This window comes from Corvus hawaiiensis, chromosome 6 (genome assembly GCF_020740725.1).
Source record: "Corvus hawaiiensis isolate bCorHaw1 chromosome 6, bCorHaw1.pri.cur, whole genome shotgun sequence".
In the NCBI taxonomy this organism is placed as follows: Eukaryota; Metazoa; Chordata; class Aves; order Passeriformes; family Corvidae; genus Corvus; species Corvus hawaiiensis.
Window position 1 is genome coordinate 21849132 of NC_063218.1, and position 22391 is coordinate 21871522.

At 40.1% G+C, this 22391-nt stretch overlaps 1 protein-coding gene across 29 annotated transcripts in view; it reads right to left on the reverse strand.

The window, feature by feature from the left end:
* Nucleotides 1-22391, reverse strand: part of NRXN3 (neurexin 3) — a 985201-nt gene that overhangs the window by 710561 nt on the left and 252249 nt on the right. For 20 of the 29 annotated variants that reach the window (XM_048307857.1, XM_048307861.1, XM_048307848.1 and 17 more), the window contains 3 exons: nt 8735-9036; nt 3960-4004; nt 2038-2199 (listed from right to left, as the gene is read on the reverse strand). In XM_048307857.1, the coding sequence (XP_048163814.1) occupies nt 2038-2199; nt 3960-4004; nt 8735-9036 (509 nt within the window). Of the gene's footprint in view, nt 1-2037; nt 2200-3959; nt 4005-8734; nt 9037-9190; nt 9210-22391 lie in introns of those variants that run through there. The other 9 variants (XM_048307859.1, XM_048307858.1, XM_048307855.1 and 6 more) reach the window with 3 other exon arrangements.

Genomic DNA, 22391 nt, shown 5'->3' on the forward strand with positions numbered 1-22391 from the left:
GATCATAACCTTAAGGAGAAAACTCTCACAAGAAACTCTTATTCCAGGCTAGCTAGGAAGCCAACTGACAGAAAACTTAAGCTTCTTTTTCAATAAGATTTTTATAACACTTTGTGGAGACATCAATATGTGAATCCCCATTAATCAGAGTGATAATCACAAATTACATTGGAAGAGAGAAGAAGACAAAAGATGACTGCAAGGCAGCACCAAAATGAAGTTTGGGATTTGGACTGAACTCATCTTTTTTTAGCTGGTTTGGTTTGGTTTTTCTTTCCCAAGGATCACTATTCTGGTTCCTGCTGCTAGCCAGGCAGTCCAATCTCTATTACCCATGCGTGAATTTTCTCAAAGCTGTGGATTAACTATATGACAAGTGCAGCCGGCCAGAGTAAGACAACACAGTTTTTAAAACCAGCTAGCTCTTCCTGACCAACGCAGCCACTCAAGTGCACAGACTTAGCAACACAGTGTAAGGACTTGAAGATCACAGTTGCCAGCCTCAAACGCTGTTAAGGCCACATAACGACTTTGCCATGAGATGAGCACAGAACGGAGTGACAGGATGGTGCTAACTCCATGCAGAGGTGAGGTCTGGTCAGCACATCCTGGGTAATGCATCCAGACAAAACTTCCCACTGTGGCAAACTTTGTAAAGAAGCAACTTCCCCTATACATATCCCCAGTCAAACAAAGATCACCCCAAGTTATGGGACAGATGGCATCTATGACCACTGAGGGAACCCCCCACCTCCCAATCCCTTCCCCAAATATGCCTCCATGGATACCAGGAATTTGGACTGTAAATTAAGCCACTATGACTCAGAACTTGAAATAAGATAGAGGTGATTCTATTGTCCAGGTGTTATCTAAAGCCTAGGGGGAGGTAAACAAATCTGTGAGAGGAGAATGTATAACTCATAATGGACATAAAGAATGCAGAATTTATGGGCCACAAGGAAAGCAAGTGTGCTGAATCAGCTTGGACTGGGTAAAAGGTAATTCCATCAAGGAGAGATTGCGACCACTGACTCACAGCCCACCAACTCAAGAAACCCACCAACTAAAAAAAAACAGAAAGACTGAGCATAGGACTAATTAGCATTAGAAGCAAGGGAATCATTTAACCAATAGAATAAAAGTGTGTAACCAATGAGCATTAATTCCTTTGCCTGCAAAGATATATAAATAGGGAAAAGTTTTGAGTGACCTCAGGCCCCCCACCACTGAGAAGCCCAGGGTGAAGAAGGACCAACGGGATGGCACTGGATGCATAGATGGTGACTATTTTCTGCTTAATCTATCTCTCTCTTTTTTCTCTTTTATACTTCTTTCTATCTCTCTACCTCACATTTTATTGTTCAATAAAATCCATACTATTGACTTCAGCATATGGTTTTGTTTACACTTTAATTCGAGGAGAAGGTGTCTCTCAATAATCATATCATAACACACGGTACACTTCATGTCCACATGCCACATGATTGCCATGCCTCCATTACACCCTCATGCTACATTCTTCTTGCAAAATTTACACTTTTTATGCTACCTTCAACTTTTATTTTTCTGTTTTATTCCATTTCTGTATCTTCCTGGAAAATTTAGATCTAACTATACTCCCAGGTGAAATAGAAGACCTTAAAAAGTATCCTAAATAAACTTCTGATTATGATTTTTTCATCTCAAAATGCTACTTAGTAATCAAAGACCATTTGCCTTTATGTGATGGCTATTGCCTAAGTGCCTAGAAGATAGTAATGCTTTCTTCTGAAGGGCTAACAGCTTAGAGAAGACACCTCTCCTACTACCATGAGCATTTTTTCTGTAATCCAAGCACTAGAAGTATGATTCTGCACTTAAGCTCATGAGTTTTCCAGCCTTCTGTCCAGATGAATGACAAGTTTTTCTTTACAGAGCTGTTCCAGTTATCAGTATAAAATTAAGCATCAGGGAAAGAAGTGATTGTGTAAGGCAGGAAAGAGTGATGACTTTAACAAATCAAAAGCACAGAGACAAGAATTAATTTGAAATAGTTACCTCTTTGAGGCAGCCCATGAAGTTATTGCTTACTGGAGACCCAGGTAAATCAGCAGTACTGGGGCTCCCTCCCACGTAAAAGAAGTCATCCGAGCCCAGCATGGTGTAGTCCTCCTGTGTGTAGCCCGTGGTGGTAAGGATGCCATCTACAGAGATTGTCACCTGTTTGAGGGACACAATGGACAAAGAAAATCCCAGCAATGACCTTACAATCTTGAACAGAACAACCTACCTCCCCTATAATTTTATGCCAGTTTTATTAAGGATTTTGTTGAGATTTGGTATGCATTTTTTTTTATTTCAGTCAAGCTCTATTTTCTGGTCTGATTTTCCCACAGAGAAATGCTTCAGCATCTGCTTCTCCCCTTTCTGGTGCATCAGCACTCTCAGGCTTACCCAGCAGCCTATCCATCCAGATGCTTTCCATCTATTCAGGCCAGAAAATATAACTGTCCTTGAAAGACATTTCTCATATTAGCTGATTTTATGATTAATTAGAATTTATTTTAATGATTACAGTTAGTTATGGTTGTTAGTAAAAAAAAAAAAAAACACTAATGAAGACAAGTTGGTATTTTTTATTTTTTAAGTTTCTTTTGCTCATGGCACACTGACGATCATGCATTCAGGGATAGGGGGAGAGGGAACTCACTTTCAATACATTATGGATGTGCATGCCATGTACCTGGAGAGACACACACCCACCACCCACAAAAAAAAAAAAAAGACAAAAAAAGGAAAAAAAATTTACAAACTAACCCATAACAAAAATATAAGAAGAAAATAAATCAAAATAAAATCAAATAAATCAAGATAAATCAACCACACACCAACAAATGTGATAGAAGCAGATATGAGAAAGAAAGAAAGAAGATACAAAGCGTGCACACACTGCTCTTTGACATGTCATGCCAATATATCTGAGGCCCAGATAGACGACAGGAAAAAAAAAAGAGAGAGGAGAAGAAAAAGGGAGAGAAAACCATTTCACACTCACATGCAATCAAAAATAAAAATACCAAACAAACTCCATTATAACAAAAAAAAACCAAACAGAAATGTCCCCAAAATCTCTGACCACAAACACATGGAGGGTGAAGGGTGACAGAAGGAGAGGTTGGGAGAGGAGGAAGTGAATTTTATGTGTTTTGCTTAGATGTTGTTAGTGGTTTCAAGGGAAGATGGAGGAAAATAGATCGAGGCCAGGAGGAGACGGGCGAGTCACCAGACGTGGACATGCCATGCAGAGTGTGTACTGAAACAAACAACCGGCTGAGCTCCTGTTGGCCACGCAGGTAGAGGTCAGAGAGAGAGAGAGAAAGTGAGAGAGAGAGCAAGAGGGAGAAGGAGGAGAGAAAGCAGAGGGAGGGAAGTAGGGGGAAATCAGGAGAAAGAGGACAACTCTGGCCAGTTTGCCTGTAATAGCCATTGTCACAACAAAAGGGTGAGACAAAAAGAGAGCCTTCACCACCATGGACTAGAGGCCCTGCAGTGGTTCTGATCTAGAAACCTTCAGAGTAAAAAAAAAAAAAAAGCCAAACTAAAAGCCAAGAAAAAAAGCCAAATGAAAACAAAAACAAAAGAAAGAAATCTAAACTCAAAAACAAGGGACAAAAAACCCCAACAATTTATCACCAGAAAGGAAAAGAAGAACTAAAGACAGGTGAAGAAAGCAATGAAAGAAATGTCCAAACCCCATTTCCAGAAGAGCTGTGTTAGTTGCTTTTGATGCTCATTTTTCTATTCAAAAAGAGGAAAAAAAAAAAAAAGGAAGGGGGAAAAAAAGTGTTTTCAATGAAAATAGAATAAAATTAAAGGAAGCAGTAAGTATAAAGGAGGGGGGAAAAAGAGCAGGTAGGGGGAGGAAAAGGCAGGTAACACACGGCAAACCCAAAAAAAGAGACAATAAGAATGATATCTACCAGACAATGTAGTTTGTTTACCATAGCGTGTCCAATGCCTGAGTGCTTTGCGGAAAAGGGGGAAGAAAGGAAATTAAAAAATCGTGAACAGAACGATTGTTAATTAAAATAACTAAAAGCAAAGATGAGTCGTTAGGGTGTTAGTACATTAGTTGGTTAGTAAAAATGACACATTGCATGAATGGTCTAGTGTTAGTTTTTCAAAAAAAGGCGTGGGGCACCTGAGACACACAAAGTGAGAAAGAGGACAATATGACCAGGACTCTATGGGGAACCATGCCATCTAGACTGTAAAGAAAGAGGGGGCTGCCTACTCTTCCCACCCTGGTATTAGTCATTAACTTCAACCCTCACATACATTATCCAAACCTGAAGCAAAGTTAAAACAGTGCAATACTTACTCTTCAAATGCTCATCAAGGTGCTTCCCTCAAACAAGAACCTTACTCTCAGAGATATACACACAGAGTACACAGCTTGCCCCTTCAGCACAAACCCAACCACGACTCCCTTCTTTCACCCGCCACCACCCACCAACATGCCAGCTCCTCTTCCAAGCTTCACTACCCTCAAGTGTTGCAGAGTATCACAAGCAGGCCAGTATTTCCTTTGACTGGAGGATACAGATGAAGATGAGTCCAAGACTCTATGTCTTCCTTCCAAGTTTCCCAGTCTGCAGGTTTCTTTACAACAGCTGAGTTTGTGACTTTCGGGAGGAGGACATAACAGGGCCTGTGCTTGGCTGTTTGCCTGTAGCTCACTTCTGTCATCCAAGATAAAGGAATTGAACCTCTCCTACTGTAGGGAGCAACATGTCGAGGAATTGTATAGAAAGAATTGTGTTGCTTGTGTCCAGGTCGAAGACAAAAGATTGACAAGATTTAGCATCCCTTCTGTTACACTACATCTCTATTACACAGGAGCTAGGAGAATTTACCAGTCAGTTTGGTTTAGTAAATCTTTTTTAACCTGTCCCAAGGCATGCAGATGCCAACTGTTAGAACCTACACATTGCATCTTGTTTGCTTTTTAGCATTTGAGGAACTAAAGATCTTTATAGTAGATTTTGCATTGTGACTAGCTTCAGTGTTAATAGGGAAGGGCAACCTGTGGAAGCTCCAAGTCCTTGTTCCAGTTGAAGCTGGCAAGAACTATCCTAAATTACACAAGCAAGATCTACGCTGCCTCATGTAAAAACCATCTGCTTGCAGGCTTCAGAGTTGTGCATTGACTAGGCAAGTAAGTTTCTGAAGACTTTGTGGCATTGAGCATAAAGTCCCAAGGTTATTTGCCAATTGGAATGAATTAATAATACTCTGTACTTGGGTATAATGAGCACAAACTCCTGAATTCTTCACCAAGGAAGTATTACTCACAGCAAATTGTCGTTTTAGTAAATTTATTTTTACAAACAAGGGACTTGAAGTATGGGACATGGAGAAGAGCATGCTAAAAATGAGACAGAGTGTCAGCAGCAGACCTGAAGACAGACACAGGAAGTCTGACCTTCAGTCTCCTCTGCTCCTCCTCCCACCAGACCACACTGCCCCAAACAAGCTCTGAAAGCCCCGGTAAAATGCAGCCATGATCCTACTTCTAAGTAAAGGTTTCTCACAAGACAGAAAGAGGGCTTACTTTTAACTGAAATAATAAGATAAATAAACAAGGAGATTTGCTTTGACATTAACAATCACTACTCAAGGGAATCTGTGGATTCACTTGGTTTGTCTCTAAGGAGATTAACTGCTGTGATAGTCATTTGATCTAAAAAAAAGCAGCCCTTAGTACTCTCCCAGCTTAGCTACGAAACATTTAACAATTCCAAAAAGTACTGGGCAAAAGTCCAACTATTTAAAGTTCCACTCTAATTCTAGAAACAGCCAAAAAATTATGCAAATCCTCCTCCCCTTTCTCTTAGCCCCCAAAAAAGCAGAGGAAAAGATTAGATGGCATCTGAAGCTGCTGATAGTCCATTTAGCTGGAATTGCTTAGATTTAGATAATATTCTTGGAATTTCTAAATTATTGCTTTTAAAGTTCATTTTAAAGAGAAATATATTTATCTCCAGTGCAATATTTTCAACCAATTACAAAGAGGCTACTGATTTTCTTATAAAGCTTCAACATTCAGAGGAAATGTATTTCGCTGGGGTTTTCTGTTTGGTTTTGAAATGGGTTTTTTTTTAGGAAACTTGAGCACAGCTGGAAACAAGACTTTCAAGTGAACTATATTATACTGCAACATTACAGGTGAATTTATGTCAGGAAAGACATAGAGCCAATAATCTTTTACATACAAAATTATTTAGGTTATACAAAATTATAATGGATGCCAACTTTTAGGACTATCGTGATTGCTTTGCCTCAAGGCCTCATCAATTCCAATATCTGGGCAGCTTTAGGTTCTGGGTCAATGTCTTAATTTTGAGACAGATCAGAAGTTAAAATGCAAGTATCCAGGGAAAAGATGACTAAAAAAAAGTCCAGCCTTATTGATATTTATTGGTTGAACTGTATTCTGTCATGTTTAACTATAAAATTGGACCCCAAATCACCTCTGCTAATTAAATGTAATTTGATTTGAAGACTGGCCTTTCTTTGGAAAGAACCCATCCATCTCATTAAAATATGCTCTCTCTTGCCCAGTCAAGTTGGACCATTTAAGAATTCAGGATCACTTAAAAACATTCACAGTGAATAGATCAGGAGGATTAAAAATTTACGATGCTTTGGCAAGGGACTACCTGCTTTCTAACAATCACCAAAGTACTGCCCTGGTCTCATCAAATATGAAAAGGCATAGACAGATTTCCATTTCCTTGGTCCACTTCTGTGGAGCAATTAAAAAATCACTAGCTAAAATATTAAGACAAGACTGTGACAGCTTCCCATCCACAGTTTTGTTTGTGACCCTTCACTTTCTGCTTCTTCAAGATCCAAACCAATCCTGGCATGCAGCATGGATTCATTTTGCTTCAGGCACATTTGCCCACTGAAATTGATTCCCAATGAAAAGTAAAAAGTATGATTAACTAAAATGGCCAATAAGCGCTACTGAGATATTCAAGGACCAGCTGTTCTGAAACTACCTAAAAATAAAAAAAAACCCGTATCAAATAAAGCCATATATTCTGGCATTTCCAGACTGACAAACCTAGACTAGTTGGTGCATCTCCCTCTACTCTGCTGATGGGAAAGCTTGGAAAAAATAGGATCATGAAGACCCATCCACTGCATAAGAAATGAAATTTGCTTCTGCATATAAACTATTGAAAACAGATTGATTTTTTTCCATAGGTAAGAATTCCATAGCTTCATGAAAGTTTGATGACAGATTTCTTGTCAGACCCAGACATCCTAAACATGTAGAAATACAGGGATTTACATGGGAAAGACAAAAAAATCTTCAGCCCCACACCCAAATATTGAAAAGAAAGACACGAAATCCTGATAACAGATAAATTATCCACTGACATCTACTAGTAGAGACTGCTTCTGACCCCTGGCACTGATTATCCTATACTCACAGACACATTTGATCTTAGCTACTGTAACATGTTACCACTAATTACATTGTATAAACTTATATAAAGCTATTAAAGGTTGTGTTAATATTGACATTAATGAGAAAATAAACAGCTCACATTGTATTCACAAATTGATTTTTAAATCTTAGTTGACAAGTTATTTCTGCTCCTCCAGCAATCAGCAAGATACCAAATAGCTCCTATTCACTGTGTAAACTTCATTTATCATGCAGCAGATGGGCCTTAGTAACTTGATGTATTTACCACCTTTCAGAGCAAAGTTATTTAATTTTATCTTATCTATTTATGTCTGAGTTTATATTTCATGAGAAAGGCTTCAGGATTTTAAGACTAGCCTACAACCAAATACGTCACCTGATACAGTTGTCTGCTAGGAAAAGCAGCATGTAGATGTGCAAAATTACAGTGGTAAGATCAGAAAAACTTTTCCAAAGTGGAATTGTAGGGTGTTGGATTGATCTGAGTTTGCTTGGGATTTTTTGATCCTTCCACTTTTCCAGTCCTCACAGCCAACAGAAGAGTCTCAAGGTAGAGACAAGAAATAAAGTAGAATCTCATTATAGAAAGAAGGGGAAAAAATCAAAAAGAAGAAAAGAAGAACAGAGAATCAAGAAGACTCAGAGAGACTCCAGCCAATTAATTCCAAAGCTATAAAGTTAAAATAATTACACACATACCCACCAGCCTGCACACCTGCACATTCATATGCACTCACAAAAGAAAAGGAAAAGAAAAACAAAAGACTTTAAGAATTAGAATTGTGACATCATGGCAATGGTTAAACCAATTAACAAAACTGAAAGAAAAAGGAGAGAGTGTAGAGCGTTGGCTGTTGGAAATAGGCTCTGTTCCCAGAGTAATTAAATGCAACAAGAATATTACTGATAAGATTGAATCATAATTAAGGAAATAATAACATTTAAAAGGGAGAACATAAAAAGAAAAAAGGAGAAGAGAGATGAAAGTAAAGTTATGTCACAAGTTTTTTTTATTAAATCAAACTGGGAAAAAAACAGAAAATTGATAAAGTGGAAATAAAGATATTGCAGGAAGGATAAATTCCCAACTACTGTTTTTTCACTGTCCTTTAGGCACCAAGATCCAGAATAGGTGGAGAAACTCTGGCAATACCACTGAGCTTTCCCATTTCTCCATTGCTCTCTCCCATCTTCCTGTCCCAATAAAACAAAACAAAATTCTCCCCAGCGTTTTCTCCCCTTCACCATTACCTGCCGCAGGTTGCGTGTCACCTTAACGTCGTGCCACGCGTTGTCATTGAACTTGCCATTGACCGGCTCCACAATGGCCTCAAAGGCCCCGGACCCCAGGTTAATGACCAAGGAGACCGCCCCGTCCTTCAGGGCCAGGTTGACGTAGTCGGCTGACTTGCCCGTGTGCAGAATGAGCCCGTTGCGCTGCCATGTCTTGAAGGAGAGAGTGATCTCATCGCTGCTGCTCTGGATGGGGTTTTGCGACAGGTCATAGCACAGGTATTCGGAACCACGGAAAGTGGCCATGTTCTCATCTCGCGCTGGAAAGGAAGGGAAACAAAAGAACTATTCAGCAGTCAGCCAAGAAGAGATTTAAGGTTGTCATGAAATTTAAGCATCCCACAGCATGTTAACTATAGAGCTAAATATCAAGGCATGCTAATAACTGTAGAGCTCCTTTTGTAATATGGCTACCAAGAGAATTAACTGCAGGGTCCTCCGTAGTGATGAATTTCAGTGCTGTGTTTTTAGTTTCACTGCAGCACTGTCACCATAGGGACCACTCAACAGTATGCAGTGGAGTCTAGGAAAAGCACATTTAAGGACTGTTATAAGACATTTCACATCCTTTTTAGGAGAAGGATGGAAAGCTCTACTATTCACAACATCACCACCACATATGTGTCGATTAAAAAAACCCAACATTTCGCAAAGATCAGTATTTAGATTCAGCACTACTGCAATCTGAACTTACCTTAACCTATCTGACAGGAAATTTAAGAGAGACACCAGAACATAATCCTAACAGAGCTGCCCCTTTCTTTCAACTGAATGAGAAACCAAGCAAACAAGAGATCCACATGAAGTGTCCTACAGATTCCTTCTCTGAGAGCCTGAGGGAAGTCCACATAAAACATTTTGTCCACAGATATAAGTAATGTTGCTGGTAAACACATCTGAGAACTTTGCCTGTCTGATCACCTTATCCAGGAAATCTGCACAACATAAGCACGTCTTTTTCAAACAGCAAAAATAAACATGGAAGAATTATTCACAGCACATGACATTTAATATTTCCTCACAAAGAAATCTCTTATGTACAACAACAAAAGCCACTGCACTAATTTCTTAGCAACTGGAAGCACATTGGAATACCATGAAAATCCTTTGTGTGAGCTAGAGGTCTGCTTCCCAGTACCTGGGGTTCCAGTCACTCAAAGCCAGTTCTGCTGCTGTATTGCGCTTATGTGACTTGAGCCAGCTGTACACCCTGATTTTATCCAGTGGAAGAAATACAGGACAGTGATAGGAAAGCTTTCAGGAGGGCTGGCTAGTGCCATCTGGGGGAAAATGGTACCTGTAATAGAGTCTGGACAGGTCCCCACCACCACTCCATTGCAGCACGTGACTCCCAGCTGTCAAAGTGAGGCTGAGCAGTAGATGGTACAAGCAGTCAAGCTATCATTGCTTACAAATCACTGCATAAGGCAAATGCTGGTGCTATTTCCATTGACATTAATAGCACTTTTCTGCTTCATTTTGTCTCATTAAGTAATCCTAATAAAGATTAGCCAGAATTTATTTGTAAAAGACTGAAGGGAAAATACTTGTTGTCATAGCCATTCTTGGAAAACACAGTAAAATCTTTGTCCTCACAGCACAAAATAATGGTGACAAAACAGCACAATATTGCAACTTGTGCATGTAACATTCTCAAGTGAAAGGTCTCCTTTAAGCAGAGCCTCTTGCAGAAGCAATGTGCGTCTGTACTTCAGTAAGCGAACCATGTGTCCCTATACGCCTGCAAGCAAACAGCCACCCAAATTACTCCATGCAGCAGTACACATTGGGAGCCAGCTGGCTCAAAGGAAGCTTTTCAGAAGAAGACCTGTGGTCCCAGTGGACAAGCTGAGCACTAGTCAGCAGTGCCTGCCCTTTCAGCAAAGGCCAGCTGCATCTTTGGCTGTTTTAGCAAGAAAGCAGCCAGCAGGCCGAGGGAAGTGATTCTTCCCCTAATGGATCCTTCTGAGATCACATCAGGAGTGCTCTGTCCAGTATTGAGCTCCCACATATAAAAATGACTTCAGCATACTGGAGGGAGTGCAGCAAAGAGCTACCACCACACTCAGGGTACTGGGGTAGGTGATGTGTGTGCAGAGGCTGAGAGAACTGGGTTCATTCTGCCTCAAGGAGAGAGACAACTCAATGGAAATCTTTCTGATCTCTTTAGTGACTTAATGGAATAACACAGACAAGACAGGGCCAAATTCTTCTCAGAATTCTGCAGAAGGATGAGAGGCTACAGATACAGCTGAATACAAAAAATTCTCATTCTATACAAAAAAATGTTTCATCTTGAGGATGGTCAAACACTAGGAAGGGCCCAGAGAGACTGAAATCTCCATCCTTAGAAATACTAAGAACTTGATTAGGCACAGTCCTGAGCTGCCTGCACTAACTGGACTTTCTATGAGCTAGTGGTTGGATTACACAGCCTCTGGAGCCTTCAAAATTATTTGGTTCTTTCATCTTATTCTGAATACATTTAACTACAAGTGTTCATGCTTATGTCAGTGTTAAACCAGCCTAAGCACAGAGGGCTCCTATTGACTGCATTTCTGGGAGTCAGAGCCAAGCACTTAACAATCCTCTCCCCACACTGAGAATTCTCCTGCCTAGTCACTCCTGATCCATCAGAAGAGAATGTATTACAAGCAAGTTAGACACATGTTCCATGTACCTGAGGGTAATTCCCATCAAATAGCCAGTGTCTGAGGGCAGGAGTCAAACACAATCATTGTGAGTGAGCCTTTTCCCTACAGCTGAAGATGTGCAAGGCACTGAACACACATTTGTGAAGGGGGACAGATGGGTTGATTGTTCACTCAGTACAAGATATATTAACAGGGCTCATTTACACTTTCTCAACCACTTAGATGAAATCTCACTGATCTACTCAATACAAAGGAGAAGGCAAAGAGTAGATTGGAGATCTAAACAGTAATTTAAGGCAACCACTGCAGACTTATCAAAACAGAGCAGAGCATATTCAAAGAAACATTACTCCTACTTGTACTACTGGTTTTAACGTAGGGTGCTGTCAACCCACCGCTGCGTTCAACTATGTCATCTGCCTGTTTCCTCCAGTCATCTGCTGCTGACCCTTGTCAGAGATGGGATTCTGTACATTATCCATCTTTGTATCCTTCCTGTTGTTAGGAGAATGTCAGCTATTTCTGTTTCATATGTTGTTATGGGGTTTTTCTACCTTCTGTGGCTGCTCTGGACAGACATTCAAATTTGCAGATCACCACACAGTAAAATCACTCTGCAGTTCACCGTGAAATCAAAACTCATGACTGTCCATGCCCTGTTTCATAAGCACAACTCCCAAGGTCAACACACTCTCTAAGACTGTATTCTCCAAATTGCTGATTCCTCAACAGTGACCATGTGGTTTAGCAGTCTCATGAAAGGCTTCAGCACTCAGAGCTTAACATGTGCACCAAAGAGCTTGGCTGTGTATCCCCCAAGCTACACCACAGTAGCTTCTGTCAGGGCACAGAAAAGGCTTCTTACCAAGCATGGCCTCTCCATACTGCCCCAACTGTTAGGATGCTCTGACATACACCACAGCTGTGACTAAAAAGCACCTGAAAATTACGAGAGAGCATGGAGGAGGAAGAGGGATACAGGCTCTTTCCACAATGAATGAGGAAAAAAGCCCCGAGTAGGCTGCAGGTCTCATAGTATTTTTTTATGCTTTCAGACACAGTCTGGTGATACCTGGAAGACCATAGAGCGGTGAACCACTTGTTATTTGTTAGCTCATGACCATTGTGCTGTACAGTTTTGAAGGTTCCACAAATTGCACTGTGATATTTATAAATTCTGTATTCCTTAAATAGCAGTAGTGTACCAAGGAGCTTCTGCACAGCAACACAGCAAACCTTAAGATCCAACTCGAAGTCAGCAGGGATCCTTGGTTTATGTTACATGAAGCAATAGATCAAACACTGATTTTTCTGGGATGTGAAAGCCTGTATACAGTTGGTGATATTTAATTGAATTGATGATCTAGTTGCTCAAGGGAGGCAATGCAACTGCATAAAATAACATTTACTTAAAACATATTTGGGATATGTTTGAAACCTGATGGTTTTTGTATGATTTGCAAGATTTATTTTTTAACTCAGTTAATACTAAATAGATTTACAAAAATCAGAATCTGAAAGCAGGTTAGCACATATAAGAAATCAAATCGTCCATTCCTCTTGTTACTATTAATCTAAACCCATTATTTGCTTCCTAATTCATTCACATAACTAAATTCTCTGCAGGAGATGGGATTTTCAAGGATCCAATACTTGTACAAAATTCCATGTTTGGAGTTAAACCTTAACATATTCAAGATGCACAGAAATCACCTGAATCGAAGCAAAACTCAGAATCTTCAAACTAACACAAACATTTTCCTTGAACAAATTGAGTCATTCATCACTTTAAAAGGGAAAATGTTACCCTTTTCTGACCAATCTCTAGCAGACACACCCAGCACATTAAGCAGTTAACCATCACCACCACACTGCAAAGCCACTTTTGCAAGTCTCAGACTTACACCTCAACGGTTTAAAACTCAAACCCTCCATCAGCACATATCGAAGCCTGAGTGCAGGAACAGAAACAAAAGCATAGCAAACAAGTACCTAAGCCAAGTTCCTGGTTCTTCTCATCCCTGAAGAAACCCCAGAGCTTGCTGAGTCTTAGGTCCCCTGGAGAGGTAAAGACCCCAGGATCTTTCCATACAGTATATACCTATACTTCCTGTTCACGAAATCCAGATGGTAATTTTAGCTTCAGTTTTTATGTGCAATGCTGTTGCTGTTCCTGTCAAAGCTCTTTCTAAGAGAGAATTTTCTAAGGAGAAAATAACTAAGGAGAATATTCAGAATTCCCAGCACCACTAAGAGGTAGAAAACTTTGGCATTTTGATTTATGTATGAGGAAACCAGTGCACAGACATTTTAATGGGTTTACTCAGAGCCACCAAGAAAATCAATAATAGAGAAAGCATTTGAGTCCAGGAGCTCCTATCTCTTCATCCTGGGCTCATTCCAGAGGTTCTCATACATTTGTGGATGGAAACCAACCTCCCATTTTTCTCTAGTCCTGCCAGGAAGTCACCCCAGCTAAGGTGTGGAGCAAGCAGCCTCCAAAGTTTTGGATGATGTTTGAAAACAAATACTTCATGACTGCAAAGCTGAAAACAGCAAACTCTAGGAGCACTCATCTTGATCAGGAGCATGAAGTTTAATACCCAACAAAAGCAGCATCTCATGTAACAGGAATTTTGGCCCCAGACACAACTAAGAAGTATTCAGAAAAATATAAAATGGGCAGTGGCTTTCCCGAAGTCTCCTGAAGGAAACCTCAAGTAGCTCTCCTAAAGCCAAGGGTCAAATGCTCACCCCTCTCACCTTCACTGCATTAGAGGTGTTCTGTGAGGCCATCCCTGTCTTACTGGGGTTTGGATTACAGTCAACATCAGAGCATGTCTTCTGTTAAGTGAAAAAAGCAAACTCTGTGCATCTTCAAAATTAATAACCACTCCATTGTTCGGTGAGATTTACCTTACCTGAGTGGTTTGCTGTGCTTTGCAGAGAAGAGCTGGTGCTGTCTGATAATCTACAAAGTCTCTACCACTGTCATGCATCAGGCTTCTGCCAAAGTAGTATGCATTAGCAATGGAGGCACCAGAACAGCCAGGTACTCCCCTGACCTGCCAAACAGCAGTCAACAAGGAGAATCATCCTTACAGGAACCCTTTCTCCCTACTATTTAACAGGTCTCTAACTTTGGAGAATCCTACAGTTATGCAACTTGTCTTAAGAAAAAGCTGCTTCCAAAGTTAGCTAGTAACCACAGAATTTATATCCAAATAGAGGACTACCACTGACCACGGCAGAAGGAAAAGAAAACAAAAACAACAACCAAAAAAAAAAAAAAAAAATCAACTCCACCACAAATCCTGACACCAACAGAAAAGTATCAATGTACTCAAAAGGTATTGTGGATAATTAAGTTAGTGCATTAAAGCATAAAACATTGTTATAAGGTACATCCACGCAGAAGGTCTAATTGCACAGAGGTAAAAAAGAAAGCCAGAAGTTGGTACTAGTCCTGCTGCTTGAATGATGGGCCCTCCTCACCTGAGGACATGCTCAGGGAATCAGCAGAGTATTACAGCACTTACTGTGCACTTACTGTGGCTTTCAGTTCACTGCACTGGGGCATCAGCTGTGCTTTCAGTAGCATGACATTTAACTCAAGGAAACTATTTAAGTTATTTCTGATGGTGTGACTGGCTGACATCACAATCCTAGCAAGTACAATTGAACTGGGTGCTTCTGGGAAGAAATGTGCCAATCCTCCTTACTGCTGAAACTAAAGCTATTCCTGCTTGGTAACTATATAGCTGGAAATGGACCTGACTAGACGTCCTTATGCCAGCATATATATCTTTGCCTCCTTTCTACACCAATTCTTACACCATAAACAACGGGCCAAAAGTTTTAAAATTCAAACTGAAATTAGGAAATTTTCATAACAAGTCTGGAAATCATAACAAGTCTGGAAATAATCAGTTCTACCCTATGAACTAAGGAGAAAATAGACTTAGAAGCTGTTCTAGACAATGAGCTGCAAAAGATCAAGGCATGATGGGGCAGAACTCCAGGCTGGACAAACCCCCATCAACTCTACTAGGAGGTAATTCTGTTCTGGGCAGAAGGGTCCTGGGAGTCATCTAAAATAGCTATTATCCTCGACGTTACAGAACAACTAATAAATTATGTTTCAAGTGACTTTCTGGTATTCCCTCAGTTACGGGAGGAGAGACTGTATGTCAAATGTAACAGAAAATAAGTCAGCCAACACTTCTGAAGGACAAAAAAAAAGTGAACAACTTTCTTCACCTTCAAAAAAGTTGTCCAGTGACTGAATACTAAAACCTTAATGAAAGCCTGCAGAAGCAGTCAAAGCAGCTTGCCCAGATTCATGTCATTGAAACAAACCTCCAGGTTTAGTAGTTTAGTAAACAATCAGGCTTTTGTTTTAAGGAGATGGTGACAGACTCCAGTAGCAGCTAAACAGCAGATTACTGTATCCGCCATTAATCCTTTTGCTGCATTCCTCCTTTCTAGGCTTTGAACAGGAAAAATAATACATCCAAATAATTGGTTTTTTTCTAGTCTAACCATTCTTCACACCACCTGATTGGATCAGTAACTCCACTCATCAAACTCAAACTAAGGTCCCAAGCTTTCTCCCTCACAAGCACACTTTTGTGGTCTCAATAATCAAAAACAAATACTGGTTTTAAAAGTCTTACAGCTCTTATTTAGTTATTTAAATACATTAGAAACAGTGTACAGTACACTCTTCAGTGCATGAAGCATCTTCCAAGAACCACCAACAGTGATAATGGTATGTGGAAGCTGTGAGAGCCATATCATAGCCTGTATTTATATTCCACAAACTGTAAAGTAAGAACATATTAGTCATATTAATGTCATAATGAGATGACTGAACTGATTGCATTGATTAAACCCTAGAGAAAGAATATGACTTCTAACCTCAAGGAAATTACAGGAATAATTTTTCAGAAGAAAAAGAATTTCTGCTGTTGGAAAAAAAAATTGTCCGTAAAATCATAGAATGATGTTATAATGGAGAAAAATTAGTGCTGAGCCGGAGTCCTACAGTAAAAGAGTAGCCTCTTAAATGCTGACTAACTTTAAACCATTCTGGGAAATGTTACATTTTTCAGAAATAGTGTCATTTATTGTTTCCTCAGGCCCTCATGCTCACTTACTACATCTACATAACTTGTAACTTGGAAGCAGAGAGGAATAAGCATAACATCAGAAAAAGTGTGGGGAAGAATCAATGCAAGACAGCAATTTCCATCATGTTTAAGAGATCCAAAGAGCAATGTTAACCCAGGAGTCCACAGCAAAGGTGAGATGCATTCAACAGCCAGTGCTCTTTCAATGCCAAACTCAAATTTTGCACGTAGTGTAGCAGCTCTAATCTTGTGCAAAAAGCTCTTTCACCTCACCAGTAAGAGCAAAGGAATCATTATGTTCCACCAGAGAACATCAAGTGCCTAGCATGAATCATGCCCTCTACTCTCTTATCTGCTACTTTACGCATTACCCTTCGAGTCTAAAGCAGAATGCTTGTTAAAAGGTCCTCAAATTTAAGCCCAGAAGAGATCAAGGAGACTTGGCAATACAACGAATGTTCAGGTTTTTTTGTCAAACCTGACTAATCTATTATTTCCCTGTGCAGCTAAGCTCTTAATGAAAACAAGAGGAAGAACTGCTTTATCTGAAGACACTGCTTGAGAGCTCTGGAGCTGCAGGTTCCATGTCTGCTTTTGTCTGCCTGTGTCCTTGGATGATGCTCTTTGGGCTGGCTCCAATGCAGAGGAGCCTCTGACCTGTAGGACTGCAAACCATGCCTAAGAGGTCCAATACCAGCCCTGCACAGTGACTTATTTCACCTGATGAATTTGGACCACTGCACAGCAAAGACTGAGAGCAAAGGGAAGGAAGAGGGATGACACTGCCTGAATTTTAGCCCAAAGAAAGGAGAAATTTTCCCTAGGCTCCTGATCCTCAAAATAGTTGACATGTACTAAATGTATGAAGCAGTTTCCATATATCACTGTCACATAGCCATGGCAGAGCTAGTAGCCTGTCAGAAGCACAACTGCCTTGTATTTCTGAAGTATGAGTATGCACCTATTAAATATGCAGTTAAAGATCTTATCATCTAAATAAATAAATATGCACACAAATGAAAAGCTATTTTGCTTGTCAATGCTGGGAATCTCCTTTTCACTCAAAAGTATATTGCAGTCATTTAACAAAATCTCTTCTGAGAGGAAAAAATGTAAATCAGTTATATCACACAAAATCTCCTAGTTAGTCCACATATTGAGCATAGACAGAGATTATTTAAACCTAGTTTTGCCAATTATATGATCCACAGGTTCCCTACTGACTCTCTAAACCATGGACTGTCTTTTTCTGAAGAGAAGCAGAAACCAGAAGTATCTGACGAATTTCCTCCAATACTGTACACCAAATGCTGAAAAACACAGCCATAAAAACTTTTTTGCTAAAATGTTTTGATGACAGAAGTATTAATACTACAATAATGAAAATGAATAAATGACATATGCCTACAAAAGATTATAACATATTTCTGGTAATACCATTTTTTAAATTGCTCATCAAAATTGATCTGAATAACAAAGTAGAGGTGTGGAAGTCAGAACCCCAGCCTTTTGTCCTCCACTCTGTCACTGATTCACTGTGCAACCTGAGGCACTTAATTAACCTTGGCTGTCTCCATCTGTACTGTAGAGATAACAAAAATATAGGTTAAGTCCATGAGACCTGTGGGAAAGGAACACTCTATGAGTTTAATAAAACTCTGAAAACTAAGATATGTTCCACATCTGTGAGGAGAAGCCCTATACCAACCTCGTGTACATGTAGTGTACAAAGTGTCCTGAGCATTCTCTTCTCCACCTATTTTCCATTGTTAGCTAAATACAAAACAAATGTACTGGTATCAGTGTGTGATGTTGCATTCTCTGTCAAAGAAACAATAAAATCCAGGTATCGGTCTGATCATGGCACTATGTACTTAGAGCTGTGCTTGTTCTTTATGTTCTCAGCAGCTGACCATAGGGACTAAAAAACCAATTCTGCAACAAAGTCTTCCTTAACCCAAAATGAAATTTAAAAATTTTGGTTTACACATCCTTAAAAATACATTTCTTAAAAAAACTAGAGTTCCATTTTAAAATGAATGCATGAAACATGTTTATTTTGAAATGAATGATGCTGAATAAATCAATTTTAAAAATAATTTGCCTGAAAGAATTTGATATAGTCATATAAATTCACAATTTGTTTTGGTTGAACAAAGTATACTTTTTCTTTTCGTTTCTCTGAAGAATTTTGCTACTCTCACTCTCAGCTCCAGAAGGTAGAGAAAAGGCAAGGTATTGCTACAAATTTTGTCAAGAGATATGATGATGATTTGCTGAGCATAAGACCTCCTCTAGATTCCTCAATGCTAAATATGGGTGAGGACAATTCTCACTGCTGCTGTATTTACTTTTTCTTATGTTTTTATTTCACTCTGCAATACTTACACTTTTCATATTTTCCTGGAGCGTCACTCAAAAACATAAGGATGCCAGTCACTGAACACAGCACCCAGTAGAAATGTTTCCTTACAGGCTGAACATTCAGCACAGTGAAAACTGATGAGAGAGAACATTACAGCACCATGACCATAAAGTTCAAGGTCTAACATATTCACCAGCCCTGCTCTCACACCTCGAGGTGTCTCTACCGCTGGGTTGCTACTTGGCCCATCTACCTCACCGTGCAGAGCCCACATGACAGTACAGCAAGGTAAGAGTGTGCAAGCATACAATTGAGCTCTTAATTCACCGGCTTTTCATCTGTGTATTCTTGACCAAAAGTGCTGTTTCTTTATACAGACCATTTTTCAAAAAAACCAAAACAACAAACTGAAGCAACTTGCAGCCCAACAAGCAACACTATATTCACTCCCTAAGAGAGATTCACTATTCTTCAGCAGCAACCTGTATCCCAGTTGCAATTCCCAATTTCACATTACCCTTAACTCTTCAAGCCTATTAAAAATCAGAAGTCAAACACTAAATATTAATCTTGATTCTAAGCATTTAGACCTGTTTATTACTGGCTGCAGGTTCAAGAGCACTAACATTCAGGTATTAAAACAGGGTGCACTTGGCATTTTTGTTCCTTACCACACTGAAGACAAGGTCTCTCCTAAATTTTCTGACCTTACTAAAAAGTCATACCATTAGAGAGAAGAACATTAGGTAGCTAATTAGGTAGTCTTCCCTACATGTGTGGTATGATTAGTCCTGCTTGGGGGAAAAAATGTGAAGGCTGTCAGAGGGAGTCTTCCAAGACTGACTCAGGAAAGAACAAAATGATTTACACCAACACTGAGAGAAAATTGAAAAGTGCATTCAGAACAAAAGCACACGTAAGGAGCCCAAGAGGAGGCAAAATACCTGCTTCTGTCGAAGAGCACTATTTTAGAGAACTTCTGGAAGCTCACAAAGAAAGGGGCAGAAGGGAGAGAGGCAGCACTGCCAGAGGTGAGCATGTGCTGCTGCGTGCCCATGGGTCTGTGCTGGCAGCAGCCTTCCAGCAAGCGTCGCGCTTGCTGCTGAGCAGGGAGCCCCTTGGGCATCCTTCCAGCAGGAAGTGGGAGTAGAAAAAGAGTTACCGCTAATCACTGTAATAACACAATAATGATCCACAAAATTATCCTTTTCAATACCAGTGAGCAGTATTGAAAGCCATGCCCATAGGAAAGGGGAGATGGGAAGGAAGGTGAAAAGGAAAAGTGAAGTGGAAGAGAGACGAGAGCAGGGCAGAGCAGCACAAGTGCTATCACAGAGACTGCGGTAACATCAGCTCCCCACGGCTTCTGTGTTACTGAAGAGTGGGTACATGTGGAACCCCAGTACTGCCAGGGTATCAAAATACACTGCCAAACACTACTGCTACCCTTCATTTATGCTCGTTGTGAGACATCATTAAAGAGTATTTATGGAAGTAGCAGTATCCAAACCCAATTTGAGGCAGAACGATTCTTCTCAAACAAAGCCACAGGCAAGAGACTGTTACAGGCTGGCAGAGCAGCTTTTACCAGTAATTATTTAGGGGCAAAAATGTGTGCATTTGTATGCAACGAGAAACATGCTAGGCTTCTGCTATATGTACACAGCAGTAAGTTCCGTGTGTGCTTACCAGGGCAGTATAGGCAGGACAGTTGCCTACACAGCTTATTTCTGTGGAAAGGCAGACAAAGTGCAGCTGAACAAACACAACAGATAGACATAAAGGGGAGGTGTGCCCTTTGTTACAGAACGAAAGGAAGCAACCTTAGTGTGAAGAGATCTAAAAGAGCAAGAAACATGAAAAATCAGGTTGGAATGGATGCACTTGCACACATGCAAAATGTGGGATAATTAACATTATACAGCTTACAGCACACATTTGAGGGCAGGAATTAAATGCAGCTTCCCCATGTAACTTCAGGCACACACATGAGGACTTACACACACACGGAGGTACACAGAAAAAATGAATGTGCATCTTGCCCAGGTGTAAACACTGGAGTGAATGCACACAGTCTCAGTGCATAAGTATAGGTGTCCACAGTTCATGAGGATGCAAGTGTGGTGGAAGCATACAGAGCTCTGGCACTGTGCATGGGGGTGAGAGGGAGGGTGTGCCAGTGCTTCTGGCGCATGCTCCAACTTCATCCTGGCCTTTTTTTCTTCCTGATTTAGTTTTTTTTCTGCGGCAGAGCAGACTCCATGTCTACAGGGAAGGTGCTTAATGAGTCAAATCCAATCTTTTGAATGCCTTATCAGTTGTGGACAGGCCTGTTTCTGACAGCTGACCTTTCCCACTGCACGCCACTGAAAAACCCATGCACCACAAACAATTAACACAATGCTGAAAACACAAAGCTGAAGGAAGGGAAGACTCTAGATCACTATAGACAGCACTACATCAGAAGGAAGAGAGTGATGCACATAAAAATGACAGAAAGCATCTATATACGGGTTTCATTCCACCTTATTTTGCCACACACACACTTTATTACCGTCTTTACAGCTTGGCTGTATAAAAGTTATGTGGAAAAACAAGGGTCATGTAAAACAAGAACAAAAAGCATAGAGAACAGGGAACATTTTTGTGATGTATACGACATTAAGCCCATGTACAAATAAATATATGTCTGACTAAATATATCCAAAACTGATACAAAGAGCAAATTTCCTTACTAGAAAACAAAAGCATACAGAGCAGGGGAGGTGAAGACAAGTATCTGCCTGCCCTCCTATACCTCTACTGTTATGGGACTAGTTCCTAGGAAAACACACACTAATACATTTACTAAAAAACTTAAACTGAGTATTGCCTGAGTTAGAAACATCAAAAATAATAAAACTGTCAAATAGTCCTTTCTAATAATGACAAAAAGGCTGATCCCATGAAGAATGCAGCTCCAGTTCCAGGAAAGCAGGAGGTTGCTTCTTTTGGGAGGCACAAACACCTAAACATAAAGTGGACTATCTAGCCAGTTGTTCAAGGGATTTGCTGCTCAGGAAAGGGTCAGAGAAAATCTGCATGTTTTCAGCTCTGCTGCTAGCTCAGCATTAGACTTGGGGAAGCCATACACATTGCATTTTCTGAAATCTCTCTTCACTATAAGAATTTTCCGCAATAGGTACGTGCCACCAACATGCTTGAAGATCAAGACTAACGCATCTTAGATTTCAGGAGCAGATCCTAGGTACACAGAATTCACATTCTAATCTGAAAAAGTAGACATCTATCTTTCATGCAGTAGTCTCCCTGTATGTGCAAAATAGCACAGCCTACCATTATCACATGTTTTCGTTTTTTACTATGATTTAATTGCAATAGCATAACCTCTAAAAGGAACAAGTTCTTCCATCTTAACAACTCCTTACATGTTCAAAATAGGAGCTAGATGGCACTAAGGAAAG